The sequence below is a fragment of the Schistocerca americana genome, chromosome 2 (assembly GCF_021461395.2).
Source record: "Schistocerca americana isolate TAMUIC-IGC-003095 chromosome 2, iqSchAmer2.1, whole genome shotgun sequence".
NCBI lineage: Eukaryota > Metazoa > Arthropoda > Insecta > Orthoptera > Acrididae > Schistocerca > Schistocerca americana.
In genome coordinates this window covers 4,807,031-4,826,280 of record NC_060120.1, presented here as the reverse complement: position 1 = coordinate 4,826,280, position 19,250 = coordinate 4,807,031, and the positions used below count along the sequence as shown (strand labels likewise).

At 44.3% G+C, this 19,250-nt stretch overlaps 1 protein-coding gene across 1 annotated transcript in view; it reads right to left on the bottom strand.

Moving 5' to 3' along the window:
* Positions 1-11,552, bottom strand: part of LOC124595448 — a 31,374-nt gene extending 19,822 nt beyond the window's left edge. Inside the window, exon 1 of the mRNA XM_047134191.1 lies at positions 11,379-11,552. Within this exon, the coding sequence (XP_046990147.1) occupies positions 11,379-11,535 (157 nt within the window). The 5' untranslated portion in view covers positions 11,536-11,552. The remainder of the gene's footprint in view (positions 1-11,378) is intronic.
* Positions 11,553-19,250: the final 7,698 nt, after the last annotated feature.

The following is a 19,250-nucleotide window of genomic DNA, read 5'->3' as shown; positions in this document are numbered from 1 at the left end:
CCCATTCCTTAATGACTTTATCCAGGACTATATTAAACAGAAGTGGAGATAGCCCGTCACCTTGACGTACTCCAGTTTTTATGAGAAAAGGTTCATAGATTTCTCCCCTGAATTTGACTTTAGATACAGTGTCTGTCAGTGATTCTTTGATAAGCCTTAGTGTTTTGGAGTCAAGTCCAAGTTCCTCTAAAATGTTAAACAAAGATTGCCGGTCAATTGAGTCATAGGCTTTCTTAAAAAAGTTTTTTATTTATTTATAAGGTAATACAACTACTGTAATACTTATTTACAATGAACACATAACTGCACTGAAATGGTGCAGAAGTTAGATTATACTAACACACACACACACACACACACACACACACACACACACACACACACACACACACACACAAATTTTCAATGAACACATTACTGCACTGAAATTGTGCAGAAGTTATGTTGTACTTATATACAAATCAGTTGGTTTTACTAAGAAATTCATCAATGGAGTAGAAGGAGTTGGCCACCAATAAATCCTTTAGGATTCTCTTAAACTGAATTTCATTGGTTGTTAAGCTTTTTGTGGCTGCTGGCAAGTTATTGAAAGTGTGTGTTCCTGAATAATGCACACCTTTTTGTACAAGACTAAGTGACTTTAAATCCTTGTGAAGATTTTTCTTATTTCTAGTATTGATTCCATGAGTTGAGCTGTTGGTTTGAAAAAGTGATATATTTTAATGACAAATTTCATTAAGGAATAAATATACTGGGAAGCAGTAGTTAGTATCCCTAGTTCCCTAAACAGGCTTCTGCAGGATGTTCTTGAGTTCACACCACATATAACTCTCACTGCACGTTTTTGTGCCCAGAAAACTTTAGCTTGGCTTGATGAATTACCCCAAAAAATAATTCCCTATGACATTATGGAATGAAAGTAAGCATAGTATGCCAGCTTTTTCATTTTTATATCCCCTATGTCTGACAAAATTCGCATTGCAAACAGAGATTTGTTAAGACGCTTCAGCAGTTCTGTGGTGTGCTCCTCCCAGTTGAATTTATTATCAAGCTGTAATTCCAAGAATTTAACACTATCCCCCTCTTCTATCTTCTTGTCATCGTATGTTAGATATATACTCTTGGGACACCCCTTACAAGTTCTGAACTGCATGTAGTGTGTTTTTTCAAAGTTTAGTGACAAAGAATTGGCTAGGAACCAGTGATTAATATCCACAAATATTTTATTACCTGATCTTTCTAAGACTACACTTGGTTTGCTATTTATTGCAATGTTTGTATCATCGGCAAACAAAACAAACTTGGATGATGCCTGATAGCTTGATACATGTCTCTTTCCTAATAACACCCTTTGTTTCCTGCCAGAGATATAAGATTTGAACCATTTTGCAGCATTTCCTGTTATACTATAATATTCCAGTTTACTTAAAAGGATGTGATTTACACAGTCAAATGCCTTTGACAGATCACAAAATATACCAGTTGCCTGCAATTTTTTGTCTAATGAATTAAGCACATTTTCACTGTAAGTGTAGATAGCCTTCTCCATATCAGAACCTTTTAGAAATCCAAACTGTGACTTTGACAGTATGTTATTTGAGAGAACATGGTTATAAAGATGACTGTACATTACTTTTTCGAAAATTTTTGAGAATGCTGGCAACAGTGAAATTGGACGGAAATTTGATGCTATTTCTTTATCTCCCTTCTTAAACAGTGGCTTAACTTCAGCATGTTTCAGCCATTCAGGAAATATTCCACTAATAAACGACTGGTTACACAGATAGCTTAATATGTTACTTAGCTCAGAATCACATTCTTTAATTAACTTTGTTGATATTTCATCATACCCACTAGATGTTTTTGATTTTAAAGATTTTATGATGGACATTATTTCTGTTGGGGTAGTGAGGGCCAAATTCATATTATGGAAGTTACTTGAAATGTCTGGTCTAAGGTAATCCATAGCAGCATCTACCGAACCTGACAACCCTATCTTTTCAGTAACAGTTATAAAATGTTTGTTAAAAAGTTCTGCAACACTATACACATCTGTCACCAATGTATCATTTACTCTTAATGCTATTTGTTCCTCTTCATGTCTGGTTCTACCGGTCTCCTCCTTCACTATATCCCATATTGTCTTTATTTTGTTATCTGATATGACTATCTTTTCCTTGTAATATATTTGCTTTGACATCTGTATTACAGTCTTTAATATTTTGCAGTATTTCTTATAATGTGCTATAGCATCAACATTGGAAATGTTTCGGATTGACAGATACACTTTTCTTTTTGTTTTACAAGATACCCCTATTCCTCGAGTAATCCATGGCTTCTTTGTAGACTTTGCTCTAACCTTGGTAAGTTTTGGGCGAAAGCAGTGTTCCAATAAGGTAAGCACTTTATTAGCAAAAATGTTATATTTTTCATTCATGCCATGAGCACTGTAAACATCAGTCCAGTGAATGTCTCTGAGGAGTGTCCTAAAATAATCAATTTTTGGCTTACTGATTACCCTCTTGAGCTCAGATTTAACAGATTTTATATCCTGTTCAGTATTAACATTTAACAGAAGGGACTGCATGTCATGGTCTGAGCGGCCATTGACTATTGGTTTTGTAATATAATTTTGTTCATTGGACTTTTCTATAAAGATATTATCAATGGCTGTTTGTGAGTAAGTGGCTATCCTAGTGGGGAACTTAACAGTGGGAATTAGGTTGAATGATAGTGTTACTAACTCAAATAAGTTGTTATTGGGAGAGTCTTTAAGGAAATCTACATTGAAATCACCAGCAACCACTATTTCTTTGTTTTTGGTTGTTAAATGGGCCAGTACAGCTTCAAGGTGGTTGACAAACAGATTAAAGTTACCTGAAGGTGCTCGATATACACTTAATATTATGAAGGATTTTTTGTGAAATTCTAATTCTGTTGCACATGCTTCCATATGCTGTTCTAGGCAATTTATGAAAGCTCTCAACTTGGTTCAGATTCTGATTCTTTATTTGCCAATGACCACATGCAGTGAAATAGGCTTTATAATGATGTCAAGATACGTAATAAGTTACTATATTAGTTAGTGTTTAAATTACAAATGCCGGCTGGAGTGGCTGAGCGGTTCTAGGCACTACAGTCTGGACCCGCGCGACCGCTACGGTCGCAGGTTTGAATCCTACCTCGGGCATGGATCTGTGTGATGTCCTTAGGTTACTTAGGTTTAAGTAGTTTTAAGTTCTAGGGAACTGATAACCTCAGAAGTTAAGTCCCATAGTGCTCAGAGTCATTTGAACCATTTGATACGAGCAGATTGGTGACACCTAGTACAGCCATCAAGTGCGGCGCTATAACAGCTCTCCCGAGGACTCGAACATTGGACCTCACACTGCTAAAGGAGTCTGTTGTTCCAGTTCAGAGCGAAGCCAGTGGAGTGCCGATACGTTCAGCTATCTGTCCAGAGACAAAGTCTTTAATTTGTGGTCAGTAAAGAACTGATTGCTCACCTATTTCCGCCAAGAATGTCGGCGACCAATCCTCTTAAAGTTATACCAATCCGCCGATGCTATACTTGTTTCCTTGTAACTATATCTGCCACAAAGATAGGCGAATCGTTAAAAACCAATTATCTCGATTTCCTGCCCACTTTTGCCAAAACTTCATATATATGTATATATCAAGGTGCGCACTTTAACTGAAGACATTGAAATATCTCAATAACTACACATCGGATAAAAAAAGTTATAGTTCCACTTTGTTTGTCTCGGAGAGAAACATCCAACGATACCACACCCAACCCGCCATCCCACCACGTGTGAAGTTGTGAGGGGCAACTTTGAAATCTTTAATGAGACTTCCGTTTTTTAAAGCGTATTACAATTCTACAGTAAAATCTACATACGTTTTGTCTGAAGCATTTTCTTCCTTTCACCATAGATGGCGCTGCAATCGGAGGAATGGAAATGGGTAGACAATCGCAATTTACGACATGCTACTCAACAGCCCTTGAACATCCAACGGCACGTGGGACCCAACCTCAATGCTGCGAAGGTATGACTGGCCAGTATTTCATAACTTCTAACTGAAAACCCTATTCGCAACATTGTATGCCTCCGACATATTGAACAGAGGACTACTCGATGCACCACCGTGGCCGTGTGGCGAACTACGAAGTAGTATAGCAGTACATTACGACTGCAGATCCTGTATATTGCAGACGTAGAAAAAATGGGATCTCTAAATATACAATACTTGCCCACTGTTTACTGCCAGCTCATCTTCCTATGATCTGGAGAAAAGACGTGCAAGTGGACGATGAATGTTGCAGCCACAGGAGAAGAAGAAATTGAAATAATCCTGATTACGGAGAATGTAGAATTGTTGAGGCTCGTGTTGCCTTGTATATCAAATGTTTTCCAAGGAAAGTCCAGTCTCGTTCGTTCTTTTACGAGGTTGTAAACGCCTTTATGTGTGATGGCAGCGTACAGACCGACAAAACGAAACGAAGCAAACGTTTTACAGGATTAGCTGATGAAATACACTCATGCTCAGAAATTAAGGATAATCCCAGAATGTGGTGTCACACAACGTGGCACTACACAAAACTGGCGCTAATAGCATAGGCACATAGGGAACACACACGACACAGATCTGTAAGTCCACGATATTGGTGATAAGTTGAGAAAACTGTCATGAAACGCATTTGCTACAAAACGCCACTGTTTCCTGCGCATGTACCCAGACATCAGTATGGGATGTGATCACCACGCGCACGTACACAGGCCGCACAACGGGTTGGCATACTCTGGATCAGGTGGTCGAACAGCTGCTGGGGTACAGCCTCCCATTCTTGCACCAGTGCCTGTCGTAGCTCCTGATGTGTCTTAGGAGTTTGAAGACTTGCAGCGATACGTCGACCGAGAGCATCCCAGTCGTGCTCGATGGGGTTTAGGTGTGGGTAACAGGCAGGCCACTCCATTCGCCTTACATCTTGTGTTTCAAGGTACTCCTCCACGATGGCAGCTCGGTGGGGTCGTGCATTGTCATACATCAGGAGGAAGGTGGGACCCACTGCACCCCTGAAAAGGCGGACATACTGGTGCACTGCAAAATGACGTCCCAATACACCTGACCTGTTACAGTTCCTGCCGGCCGGGGTGGCCGAGCGGTTCTAGGCGCTACAGTCTGGAACCGCGCGACCGCTACGGTCGCAGGTTCAAGTCCTGCCTCGGGCATGGATGTGTGTGATGTCCTTAGGTTAGTTAAGTTTAGGTAATTCTAAGTTCTAGGGACTGATGATCTCAGAAGTTGAGTCCCATAGTGCTCAGAGCCATTTTTTGTTACAGTTCCTCTGTCAAAGACATGCAGGGCTCTGCGTGCACCAATCATAATCCCGCCCCACACCATCAAACCACGACCTCCATACAGGTCCCTTTCAAGGACATTAATAGGGTGGTACCTGGTCCCTGGTTCACGCCAGATGAAAACCCGGCGAGAATCACTGTTCAGACTATACCTGGACTCGTCTGTGAACATAACCTGGGACCACTGTTCCAATGGCCATGTACTGTGTCCTTGACACCAGGCTTTACGGGCTCTCCTGTGGCCAGGGGTCAGTGGAATGCACCTTACAGGTCTCCGGGCGAATAAACTGTGTCTGTTCAGTCGTCTGTAGACTGTGTGTCTGGAGACAACTGTTGCAGTGGCTGTGGTAAGGACCCGAGCAAGGCTACCTGCAGTACTCCGTGGCCGTCTGCGGACACTGATGGTGAGATATCGGTCTTCTTGTGGTGTTGTACACTGTGGACGTCCCGTACTGTAGCGCCTGGACACGTTTCCTGTCTGCTGGAGTCGTCGCCATAATCTTGAGATCACACTTTGTGACACACAGAGGGCCCGTGCTATGACCTGCTGTGTTTGATCCACCTCCAGTCGCCCTAGTACTCTACCCCTCATAACATCATCAATATGTGTTCTTTCAGACATTTGCAACACACAGACACCATTAGCACGTCTGAAAACGTCTGCACACTTGCTCGCTGCGCCCTACTCTGATATGCACCAGCACACAGCGCCACCGTGCGACGACCGCAGGTCAACTGCACCGCATGGTCATACCCCGAGGTGATTTAAACCCACAAACCGCCTACCAGGGCATTGGATTGGATTGGATTGTTTGCGGGAAGAGACCAAACAACGAGGTCATCGGTCTCATCGGATTAAGGAAGGACGGGAATGAAGTCGGCCGTGCCCTTTCAAAGGAACCATCCCGGCATTTGCCTGGAGCGATTTAGGGAAATCACGGAAAACCTAAATCAGGATGGCCGGACGCGGGATTGAACCGTCGTCCTCCCGAATGCGGGTGAAGTGTGCTAACCACTACGCCACCTCGCTCCGTACCAGAGCGTTGTTTCACCGTGTATCAGCATTATCCTCAATTTTTGAGCATGAGAGTAGCTGTGCTAGCGCCGGTGCATCAGAACCCACAGAATGTTGTCCTGGACGTTCGGCAAGGTACGTAGTTCCACCCCGACGGCTGTCCAGCGAGTTAGACAATTGAAGCATGGGAGGAATTAGACCGTGTTCACACTGGTCAGTCGATCTTCAGAGGTGTCCAAATTAATTGGCCCCCTAGGTCGCCAGAATTGACGTCGCCGGGTTTCTTTCTGTGGGGATATTTAAAAGACAGGGTGTACCACCGAGTGTCAACAGGCTCTGAAGACATGGTCTACTGCATCGGAAATGCCTGTGCTGACATTCCCACAGAAATACTTGTGTCCTGTGTACAGTTTTTTTGTAAAGCGGATCAATGAGTGTACTGAAGTTGGCAGTACAACGATTGAACACTTACTCTAATTGGAAAATTAGAGTTGCGTTCGCCTCGAGCCGCAGCGATAGTGGCGCGTCGGTTAGTCCCCTGCTCGATATGTCTGAGGAATACAACGTTGCGAATGGGGTTTCCAAATTGAAGTTATGAAATACTGGCCTGTACTGCCCTCGCTGCATGGGATGGCGTCCCACGTGCCACTGGTTGTTCAAGGGCATGTCGTAAATTACGGTTAGTACCGATTTCAATTCTTCCGATTACAGCACCACCTGTGGCGAAAGGAAGAAAATGCTTAATCCAAAGCATATGTAGATTTTGCTGTCGAATCGTAATCTGCCATAAAAGGGGGGGGGGGGGGGTCCCATTCAAGAGTTCAAAGTTGTCCGACACCCCCACGCACGTGGTGGCGTGGGGGATCGAGTGTGGTACCTTGTCTGTGCCCCCTCTGAGACAAACAATTATAACTTTTTTTCATCTGATGTGTAGTTTTCGAGATACTTCAATGTCTTCAATTAAAATGCACTTCGTCTTCAGGCCACAAGTGGCCCATCAGGACCATCCGACCGCCGTGTCATCCTCAGTTGAGGATGCAGATAGGAGGGGCGTGTGGTCAGCACACCGCTCTCCCGGTCGTTATGATGGTTTTCTTTGACCGGAGCCGCTACTATTCGGTCGAGTAGATCCTCAATTGGCATCACGAGGCTGAGTGTACCCCGAAAAATGGCAACAGCGCATGGCGGCTGGATGGTCACCCATGTAAGTGCCGGCCACACCCGACAGCGCTTAACTTCGGTGATCTCACGGGAACCGGTGTATCCACTGCGGCAAGGCCGTTGCCATTCAGTTTAAATGAATACTCTGTATATGTGCGCGCGCACACTCACACACACTATATATATATATATATATATATATATATATATATATATATATATATATATATACAAGGTGTTTCATTGATCGTGACCGGGCCAAATATCTCACGAAATAAACGTCAAACCAAAAAACTACAAAGAACGAAACTTGTCTAGCTTGAACGGGGAAACCAGACGGCGCTATGGTTGGCCCGCTAGATGGCGCTGCCTCACGTCAAACGGATATCAACTGCGTTTTTTAAATAGGAAACCCCATTTTTTATTACACTTTGGTGTAGTACGTAAAGAAATATGAATGTTTTAGTTGAACCACTTTTTTCGCTTTGTGATAGATGTCGTTGTAATAGTCACAAACATATGGCTCACAGTTTTAGACGAACAGTTGGTAACAGGTACGTTTTTTAAATTAAAATACAGAACGTAGGTACGTTTGAACATTTTATTTCGGTTGTTCCAATGTGATACATGTAACTTTGTGAACTTATCATTTCTGAGAAAGCATGCATTTACGGCGTGATTACCTGTAAATACCACATTAATGTAATAAATGCTCAAAATGATGTCCGTCAACCTCAATGCATTTGGCAATACGTGTAACGACATTCCTCTCAACAGCGAGTAGTTCGCCTTCCGTAATGTTCGCACATGCATTGACAATGCGCTGACACATGTTGTCAGGCGTTCTCGATGGATCACGGTAGCAAATATCCTTCACCTTTCCCCACAGAAAGAAATCCGGGGACGTCAGATCCAGTGAACGGGCGGGCCATGGTATTGTGCTTCGACGACCAATCCACCTGTCATGAAATATGCTATTCAATACCGCTCAACCGCACGCGAGCTATGTGCCGGACATCCATCATGTTGGAAGTACATTGCCATTCTGTCATGCAGTGAAACATCTTGTAGTAACATCGGTAGAACATTACGTAGGAAATCAGCATTGCACCATTTAGATTACCATCGATAAAGTGGGGGCCAATTATCCTTCCTCCCATAATGCCGCACCACACATTAACCCGCCAAGGTCGCTGATGTTCCACTTGTCGCAGCCATCGTGGGTCTTCCGTTGCCCAATAGTGCATATTATACCGGTTTACGTTACCGCTGTTGGTTTATGACGCTTCGTCGCCAAATAGAACGCGTGCAGAAAATCTGTCATCGTCTCACAATTTCTCTTGTGCCCAGTGGCAGAACTGTACACGACGTTCAAAGTCGTCGCCATGCAATTCCTGGTGCACAGAAATATGGTACGGGTGCAATCGATGTTGATGTAGCATTCTCAACACCGACGTTTTTGAGATTCCCGATTCTCGCGCAATTTGTCTGCTACTGATGTGCGGATTAGCCGCGACAGCAGCTAAAACACCTACTTGGGCATCATCATTTGTTGCAGGTCGTGGTTGACGTTTTATATGTGGCTGAACACTTCCTGTTTCCTTAAATAACGTAACTATCCGGCGAACCGTCCGGACACTTGGATGATGTCGTCCAGGATATCGAGCAGCTTACATAGCACACGCCCGTTGGGCAATTTTGATCACAATAGTCATACATCAACACATGATCCGCTACAGCCGATTTATCAATATGTCCCAGGCGGCAGTTCCTTTTATGTTCACCCAGACGGGTGTTGACGCTTCTTTTTGTTGTACCTATATAGAACTGTTTCAGAAAGGTGATCATGAAATAAAGTTTAGTGAGACGACCGTCATAGCAAAGACGTCGCATTATTATGCGCGAATGTACAGAGAGGCTATTGAGATTGCCAAACACTGCAACAATTTTAAAAGAAAAGATGAAGGCATTAAGCTGGATAAGATATGGATGTCAACATTGCAGCAACAGCGTGACAATCGATTAATTTCAATTGAGAAAGTTGGCAATATCAGAGATCATAGCACAGCCGACGTCACGTGATTGACAGCGGCGCCCTCTGGATGGCTTATATATATGTATACGGCGCTCACTCGCGCTCTTGTTGCAGTTCGCTGCTTGCCCTCGGAGGATGCCTTCCGCAGCCGAAGGTGAAACGTCAGGGGAGAGTTTTATCTATGGACCACGGCATCTCAGCCCGGAAGTGTTAAGTAATGATAACACCTGCCGTGAAAGCCTTCATTCTACGATCAATAAATTATGGTCAGAGTCCACATCTGCCCCTGGAAATGGTCAGAGTCCACACCTGCCCCTGGAAATTTCTTACAATTTAAAACCTGGTTCCTAAATCTCTGTCTTACCATTATATAATCTATCTGAAATCTTCCAGTGTCTCCCGGCCTCGTCCCCGTATACAGCATCCTTTCATTATTTTTAAACCAAGTCTTAGCTATGATTAAGTTATGCTCTTTGCAAAATTCTACCTGGCAGCTTCAAATTGTTCAAATGGCTCTGAGCCCTATGGGACTTAACATCTGTGGTCATCAGTCCTCTAGAACTTAGAACTACTTAAACTTAACTAACCTAAGGACATCACACACATCCATGCCCGAGGCAGGATTCGAACCTGCGACCGTAGCAGTCGCGCGGTTCCGGACTGCGCGCCTAGAACCGCTAGACCACCGCGGCCGGCCCAGGCAGCTTCCCCTTTCATTTCTTGCCCCCATTCCATACTCACCTACTACTTTTCCTTCTCTTCCTTTTCGTCCCCTATGACTATTTAATTTTCGTCTCCCTTCACTACCTGAAAGATTTCTTTTATTTCATCAAACATTTCTTCAATCTCTTCGTCATCTGCTGGGCTAGCTGGCATATAAACTTGTGCTACAGTGGTAGGCGTGGGCTTCGTATCTATCTTGGCTACGATAATGCGTTCACTATGCTGTTCATAGTAGCTTACCCGCGCTCCTATTTTTTTATTCATTATTAAACCTACTCCTGCATTACCCCTATTTGACTTTTCTCTTTATAATTCTGTATTCACCTTACCAGAAGTCTTGTTCCTCCTGGCACCGAACTTCACTGATTCGCTCGATATCTAACTTTAACCTATCCATTTCCCTTTTTAAATTTTCCAACGTACCTGCCCGATTAAGAGATCTGACATTCCACGCTGCGATCCGTAGAACGCCAGTTTTCTTTCTCCTGATAACGACGTCCTCCTGAGTAGTCCCTGCCCGGAGATCCGAATGGGGGACTATTTTACCTCCGGAATATTTTACCCAAGAGGAGCCCATCATTATTTAATCATATAGTAAAGCTGCATGCCCTCGGGAAAAGTTACGGCTGTAGTTTCCCCTTGCTTTCAGCCGTTCGCAGTACCAGCACAGCAAGGCCGTTTTGGTTAGTGTTACAGGGCCAGATCAGTCAATCATCCAGACTGTTGCCCCTGCAACTACTGAAAAGGCTGCTGCCCCTCTTCAGGAACCACATGTTTGTCTGGCCTCTCAACAGATACCCCTCCGTTGTGGTTGCACCTACGGTGCGGCCATTTGTATCGCTGGGGCACGCGAGCCTCCCCAGCCACGGAAAAGTCCATGGTTCATGTACGTACAGCTGTGCTAAAAACGAGATCGGGCAACAGAAGTAACGTATGAGGAATTTATGTTTTGCGAAATCAGAGGGAACCCAAGTCTGTCGTTTGAAAATTATAAATTTTAAGACTCATTCCAAATCTTGAACGCTACCCAAAATTCATTTTATACTGAACTAGCACTGAAACTCAAAGTTTTCGCACGTACCCTCGTCGTCCTGAAGCACGTGCAGCGGTTTTGCCTCCAGGACGTGTTTCGAGCCCACGGAGCGGACGCACACGTAGTGTTCCGTCCTGACGTTCTTGAGCCTCACTGTTTCACTCCTTTCGAACTGGACTTCGGCAAACTGACTCGTGGCCGACATACTTGTAGTGCTCAACACGGGACAGTCACTGCGGTCAAATGGTTTAAGGCTGTCCATCTATCACTCGGATGCATCGCTTCCTGCCACAGCATGCAGGACATCCTCATTCCGCTTCCTTCGAAGGGAAACCGTGACGTAATGTGTGTACGGTTGGCTGTACTCGGAGGAATTACTTCGCCACACACTTGCTCTTTTTTAAGCTACGAAACGCCAGGGAGTCGAGGAGTTCTTACCTGTTATTACAAATCTTCTTTACTCGTCATGAGAAAAAAACAGATATGATGTTCTAAAAGGTCGTGTCATATATTATTAGAGTCGTGCTTCGGTAGCTCAGATGCTAGAGCACTTTCCCGCGAAAGGCAAAGGTCCCGAGTTCGAGTCTCGGTCGGGCACACAGTTTTAATCTGCCAGGAAGTTTCATATCAGCCCACACTCCGCTGCAGAGTGAAAATCTCATTCTATTATTAGATTTCTTAATTAGGTAGATAGGATCACCACAGACTTCGGGAAGAACGTAATAAATCCTATCCGCATGAGACATGTACTGGCAGGTGTGAATATTACCGAACCAACAGTTTAGTTAGTCACGGTTATAAAATATTCGCTCGAGGTTTTTAGAAAAGGATGGGAAAAATGGTGGAAGACAACATCGCGGAAGATCGGTTTGGGTCCCCGAGAAATGTAGGAACACATGAGGCAATACTGACCGTACGACTTACCTTAGAAGATTGAATGAAGGAAGACAAACCTACATTTCTAGCGTTTGTGGATTCAGAGAAAGCGTTTGACGGTGGTGTCTAGAATACATAGAACTGAAATTCTGAAGCGGCGGGGATAAAATACAGAGCGCGAAAAGTTATCTACAACTTGTAGGGCTACGGAAATCGTACTGCAGTTATAAGGGTCGAAGGGAAGCAGTACTAGAGAAGGGAGCGAACCAATATTGTAGGCTCTCTCGGATCTAATTCATCTGTGCACGGAGCGAGCAGATAAGGAAAACAACGAGAAATTTAAAAGAGGAATTAATGTACAGGGAGCAGGAATAAAGACTTTCAATTTAGAGATGACATTGTGGTCGTGTCAGAGACTTGTAAGTGCAGCTGGACGGAATGGATGGTGCCTTGAAAAGAGGTTACAACACGAAAGTCAATGAAATTGAAAGAAGAGTAATCCAATGCATTTGAACTAAATCAGCTGATACCGATATAATTGGATTAGGAAACGAGACGCTAAAAGTAGTCGATGAGTTGTTATTTAGGCAGTAAAATACGCTCTGAGCCAAAAAAGACTCACCGCGAAGGAGTTATGCAAATTGGTGGCAAATTGATATTCACGCAGGTATCGATGGAAAATGTGAAGCTGTAAACTTTGGTGAGAGACGAATGAATGTGTGGCGCGTGCTGCGCAATTTGATCGCGCTGCTGTCAAGGATAGTAAACAAGAGATCTGTGGATGCCAGGACATAAAATATTTGCTAATTTCATACCGTGTACTCAGTTGGACGCTAACTACGCTTCGCTCACAGGCGCTTAAAGATATATCCCGATACCAGCGTCTGAGTGAGGACTTGTAGTTGGGCTCAAAGAAGCCGGTGGAGTATTCGGCGAATCGCTCGACATTTGATCAGAAGCGATGCGACTGTTCGACGCTGTTGTCAGGAATGGGTGAACCATGGCCGAGTACAGCGTTAAGAAGGAAGCGGTCGACTCAGAGACACGATGGAACCCCAGGAAGTAGCAGTCGTCCGTGAGGCAGTCAGAACCCCGGATTCATCATTCTCATTGGTCCGGCATGCAACTGGTGCTTCAATGGGCACGAGGACCATTAACAGGCCGCTCACCGAAAACCATTAACCTCTGTATAACAACAACCAAATTTGCAGTGGGGTCAGCCTGGAATCTCACTGACTGGAGCAGAATTGTCTTCAGCGATGAGTCCCACTTCGAACTGAGCCCCGGTAACCAGTGAAGACGTGTCTGGAGACGCCCATCACAGTGGTGGGAGACTAACCTGACAGACGCCCACTCGCAGCTCCACAATGGAGAGTGATGATCTGGGGTGCCATTTAATTTCATAGCAAGACCCCTCTGGTTAGCATCCGCAGCACCCTTACAGCACTGCGGTACGCCGACGATATTCTACTCCCCGTTTCTTTTCCCTTCAAGGCAAGCCATCCTGGGATTGCATTTCAGCAAGATAATGCCCGACCGCACACGGCGAGAGTTTCTGCTGCTTGTCTTCGTGCTTCACAAACCCTGCCTTGGCCAGCAAGGTCGCCGGATGTCTCCCGAATTGAGAACATTTAGAGCGTTATGGGCAGGGCGCTACAGCAGGCTCGGGATCCTGACGATCTAACGCGCCAGTTGGACACAATTTGCACGATTTCTCTCAGGAGGACGTCCAACGACTCTGTCAGTCAATGGCAAGCGGAACAACTGCTTGCATAACGGCCAGAGATGGACCAACGCGTTACTTATTTGTTCAATTTGTGAAACTCTTTCTCTTGAATAAATCGTTTAGTTTCTCTGAAATTGTAATCATTTCTTTGTTTGTACATGTACACCACTTCTACCGACTTCCCCTCCCATTCGGATACTTCTTTCGTTTTCCATTTGTCTTAGAGTGTTACTGACGATGGTGACGTTGATTGAATATAAAATGTAGACTGCCAACAGCAGCAAAAGTACTTGTGAAGAAGAGAAATACACTGAGGCGACAAAACTCGTGGGATACCTCCAAATATAGTGTAGGAACTCCTTCTGCCCGGCTTAGTACAGCAATTCTAAGCGGCATGGACTCAACAAGTCTTTGGAAGTCCCCTGCAGAAACACTGACCCATGCTGCCTCTACAGTCATCCATAATTGTGGAAGTGTTGCCTGCGCAGGATTTTGTGTACGAACTGACCTGTCGATTAAGTCCCACAAATGTTCGATGGGAAACATGTCGGGTGGCCAAATCATACGCTCGAAATGTCCAGAATGGTCTTCAAACCAGTATCACACAGTTGTGCCCCAATGTCATGGAGCATTGTCATCAAGTCCATGAATGGTTGCAAATGGTCTCCAAGAAGCCGAACATAAACATTTCCCGCCAATGATCGGTTCAATTGGATCACAGGACCTAGTCCATTCCATGTAAACACAGTTCAGACTACCATGGATCCATCACCAGCTTGCCCAGTGCCTTGTTAACAACTTGTGCCCATTGCTTCGTTGCGTCAGCTCTTCCAACTGAAATCGGGATTCATCTGACCAGGCCAATGTTTACCAGTCGTCCAGGGTCTAACGGATATGGTTATGATACCAGGAAAGACGCTGCAGACGACTTGGTTAGCAAAGGCACTCACTTTGGTTATCTGCTGTCATTGTCCATTAACGCGAAATCTCGCCGCACTGTCCTAATGGATACGTTCGTCGTACGCCACACATTGATTTCTACGGTTATTTTATCGAGTGCTGCTTGTCTATTAGCACTGACAACTCTACGCAAGCGCCACTGCTCTCGGTCGATAAGTGAAGACCATCGGCCACTGCGTTGTCTGTGGTGAGAGGTAATGCCTGATATTTGGTATTCAAAAAAGGTTCAAATGGCTCTAAGCACTATGGGACTTAACATCTGAGGTGATCAGTCCCATAGACTTAGAACTACTTAAACCTAACTAACCTAAGGACAGCACACACATCAATGCCCGAGGCAGGATTCGAACCAGCGACCGTAGCAGCCGCGTGGTTCCGGACTGAAGCGCCTAGAACCGCTCGGCCACAGCACCCGGCTATTTGGTATTCTCAGCAAACTCTTGACACTGTAGATCTCGGAATATTGAATTCCTTAACGATTTCCGAAATGGAATGTCACATGCGTCTAGCTCCAACTGTCATTCCGCGTTCAAAGTCTGTTAATTTCTCATGAGTCACCAGAGTGCAAATGACAGCTGCTCCAATGCACTGCCCTTTTATACCTTGTGTACGCTATACTACCGTCATCTGTAAACGTACATATCGCTGTACCATGAGTTTTGTTACCTCAGTGTATTTCAATACGTAACATAAATTTAACTTATAAATGGTAGAACGCAGCAGTCAGTCGTCCTTTTTTTTCAGCTTTTATTATACAAATCCAGATTTCGGCTAGTGCCTAGCCATTATCACTGCACTACTTTTGTAGTATTCAAGGAACTGTGACTGACGCCCTAACAACACGCAACTAACATGCATCGAGTTTAAAAAATAGTGCATTCATAATGGCTAGGCAGTAGCCGAAATCTGGATTTGCGTAATAAAACCTGCAAAAAAAAAAAAAAAAAAAAAATGACGACTGATTCCTGCGCTATATCATTTATAAATTACGTAACAGTCGCTGTTTGCACCCACTTTCCTAATGGAAGGTAACCCGATAAATTTAATTAATAGAAAGTCTTTTCTGAAGGTATTTCTCTGGAGTGAATGTGGAAGTGAATGTGGAGAATAAGCAGTGTAGACTGTAGACCAGTGGTTCCCAGCGTCGGCGTACTTACCCACTGAGGGATAAAATGAAATCATCTGAGGGGTAAAAACAAAACGTTTCGAGTTTATTCCAGTCCTGAAACTAAATTATTTTTAAAAGATCATTACTACTATCACTTTTCGTAAGACTGTAATACTGATTGCCGGCCGGAGTGGCCGAGCGCTTCTAGGCGCTTCAGTCTGGAACCGCCCTACTGCTACGGTCGCAGGTTCGAATCCTGCCTCGGGCATGGATGTGTGTGTCGTCCTTAGGTTAGTTAGGTTTAAGTAGTTCTAAGTTCTAGGGGACTGATGACCTCAGATGTTAAATCCCGTAGTGCTCAGAGCCATTTGAACCACTTTTTTTTTGTAATACTGATTACACAAGTCACCAATAATTATATAAATAGATATATACTTTGAAATAATAGCGTTAACACGTGATGCAATATGGTCAGTGTTACAGCTTGTGAAACGAATGCATGAAGAAGATCTTCCGCACATAGTGCACCCACTACACACACGCCACGTACTTTGTACCAGCCATGATTGACAGTAAAACTGAGACATGTACATCATACATGCTTACATAGCTCATGAAAATGCCTTCTCAGAGTTGTGGGTAGTTCTCACAGTGGAGCAGAAATTGCTTCATTATTCACTTCGCAACAGACACAGGAAGTAATTGACAGCACAAGACAGCAGTAACTGTGCTATGGCAGTTAGCCTGCTGTGGAGCCTTCACAGTATTATTTTTATTATTATTACTATTATTATTGTTATTAATATTGTTGTTGGGTAAATATTAGTGACCAGACATACAGGTTTTTCAGCGTGAAGTCCTCCAGTTTGTGCCACACATACGGACTGGGTTAATTTTAAATTGGTGCAAGGTCGGGGTGAAGGACGTGTAATTAGGGAGGGGAGTACTGTGGAGGAAGCATGTTTTGTGACAACCCTCAATGCGATTAGTTAGCTTTCTTTCCTCGGAACATATTGCAGGTAGCAGTCGCACTCATGAGGCACTGACAGCTACGTCATTCTGCAAAATAAAAAAAAAAAAGTTTGAAGTACGCAGTATCAGGTATCTCATCGACTCATTAGTTCATGGTTTAGCAAAACACCCGCAAAAACAAAATATCATTTACCTCTCAACATTTTAAAAATAAAAATTCAAAAAATTCTTTTAATTCTTTTTCATTCTTAAGATTAGCTGGGCGCTAATGTTCATGGTGGTGTGGGGAGGGAGAGGGGCTACCAGTCAGCATATGACTACACTGAGCGGCAATCGTTGGAAACCACTGCTGTAGATAATAAGCGAATAAAAGCAATTGAAATTGTAGCACTACAAGAAGGATACTGATGATTAGATGGATATATCGGATAACTAATGAAAACGTACTGAATCGAAATGAAGAAAAAGACAGAAGAACATACATAAAAGAAGGACATGGTTTATAAGATTCACTATAAGGCATCAAAGAACATCAGTTTGGTAATCAAGGCGAGTAATGGTGGCGGTGGGGGGGGGGGGGGGGGAGGCAGGAAGGTAAAAACTGTAGAGGGAGACTAAGGCCAGTAAACGATTGTCAGTGCATGTAGATTGCAGTAGCTACTCAGCGGTGGTTGCACATGATAAACTAGCGTGGAGAACATCGAAACAGCCATCGGATTGAAGACTGCACGAAAAATTTGTAATCTCGTAATGCAGGTAGGTAACTTGCAACAAGACATACTGTCAAGTATTTGCAACCCTTTGGTCACATATCAGTGAGTGAAATCGGTTACAATGAACTGCCTCTTAACATCGCATTAGCTTTCATGAGGTACTGCTAATTGTTTTTCCTGTAACAAATCAATCATGTGTAGTTGTTTCCTTATGCTGAACCTCACAAACATATCTACACGGTGTCCCAAAACTTTAGTGTGAAATTATGTACACCGTAGACGTCAGCGATGATGTTTTACACGGTGAGAGAGTGGAGCGTGTGCTCCAGATGCTTTTTTTAAAAACTGTTTATGTTTCATAACAAACAGACTGAGGGAATTGGCCCGATGGTTAGCATATTGCATATTCATTCGATAGAATGGCCATTCAAATTTCCACCTAGCCATCCAGATTTAGGTCTTCAGTACTCTCCCTAAATCACTTTGGTCAGATATTAGGACCATTCCTTCGAGAAGGACATGGGCGATACCTTCCCCCTTCCCCCCCCCCCCCCTCCCCACCCCACTTCCCCCAAAACCGGGTTTATAGTCTGTATCAGTTATCTGATCGTCGACGGGAATTTAAACAGAGGAAGATTAGGATATTCCTCCCATAACATAATGTTTCCCCCTGTATCCACATTGGAAGCCCTGTGTTGAAGAACTATACACTATCGTCTGTGATGTCTCTACGGTGGAGAATACCGCTGTTTATACACTGCCTGACAATAAAGAGTGAAGGACCGAGAAGACATGGTCGGGTGACAATGTAACATAGTATACGTGCACACCATCGGCGGGTGTGTAAATGAGTAGAATTGCAATTCTTTGCGACTGGTACAGCAACCACGAGGGTGCGTTAGTGTTATTACTTGGACTGGTAGGCTGTATAAGAGGCTTGAAGAGCGCCAGATGTTGGTTACCGTGAAGGACGTGGAGATACTGCGTACTCGCTTGAGACAGCGATATCAGCATTTGTCAGAGTTTGAAAGGGGCCTCATTGTGGCTTCAGCCGCCGGCGGGGCATTCAGACGTGAGAGGGGCCACGTGTTGGACTGCGTGGGAATGTGAGAGCAGCCACATTTGTCGTCAAGGTTCCAGTCGACCACGTCTGACCACCACAAGGGAGTATCGCCGTGTTGAGCACCCGGCACAGTGACCCACTCAGATCTGCGCCTGACATCTGAGGACAAGTAATGGATGCCTCCCTGAACAATTCTGTGTCGTTCTGCACGATTGGTCGGAGACTGACAGCAGCCTGCTAGGGAGACATCGTCCCATGTGGTGATTCCCATTAACACCTCAACACAAATTGTTGGGTTTGGAGTGGTGCAATGACAGCGAAGCATGGCATTCTGATGAATGGCCTCGCGTTGTGTTCACCAATCAATCATGGCTGTGCATTACATCGGATGACCAGCGTCAGCAAATATGGTGCCGACCTGGGGAGAGGCCCCATTCCTCCAATGTTTTGGGGAGGCTCAGCGATGTTACTCCTGAGTCGTGGTGTGGGGAGCCATCACGTA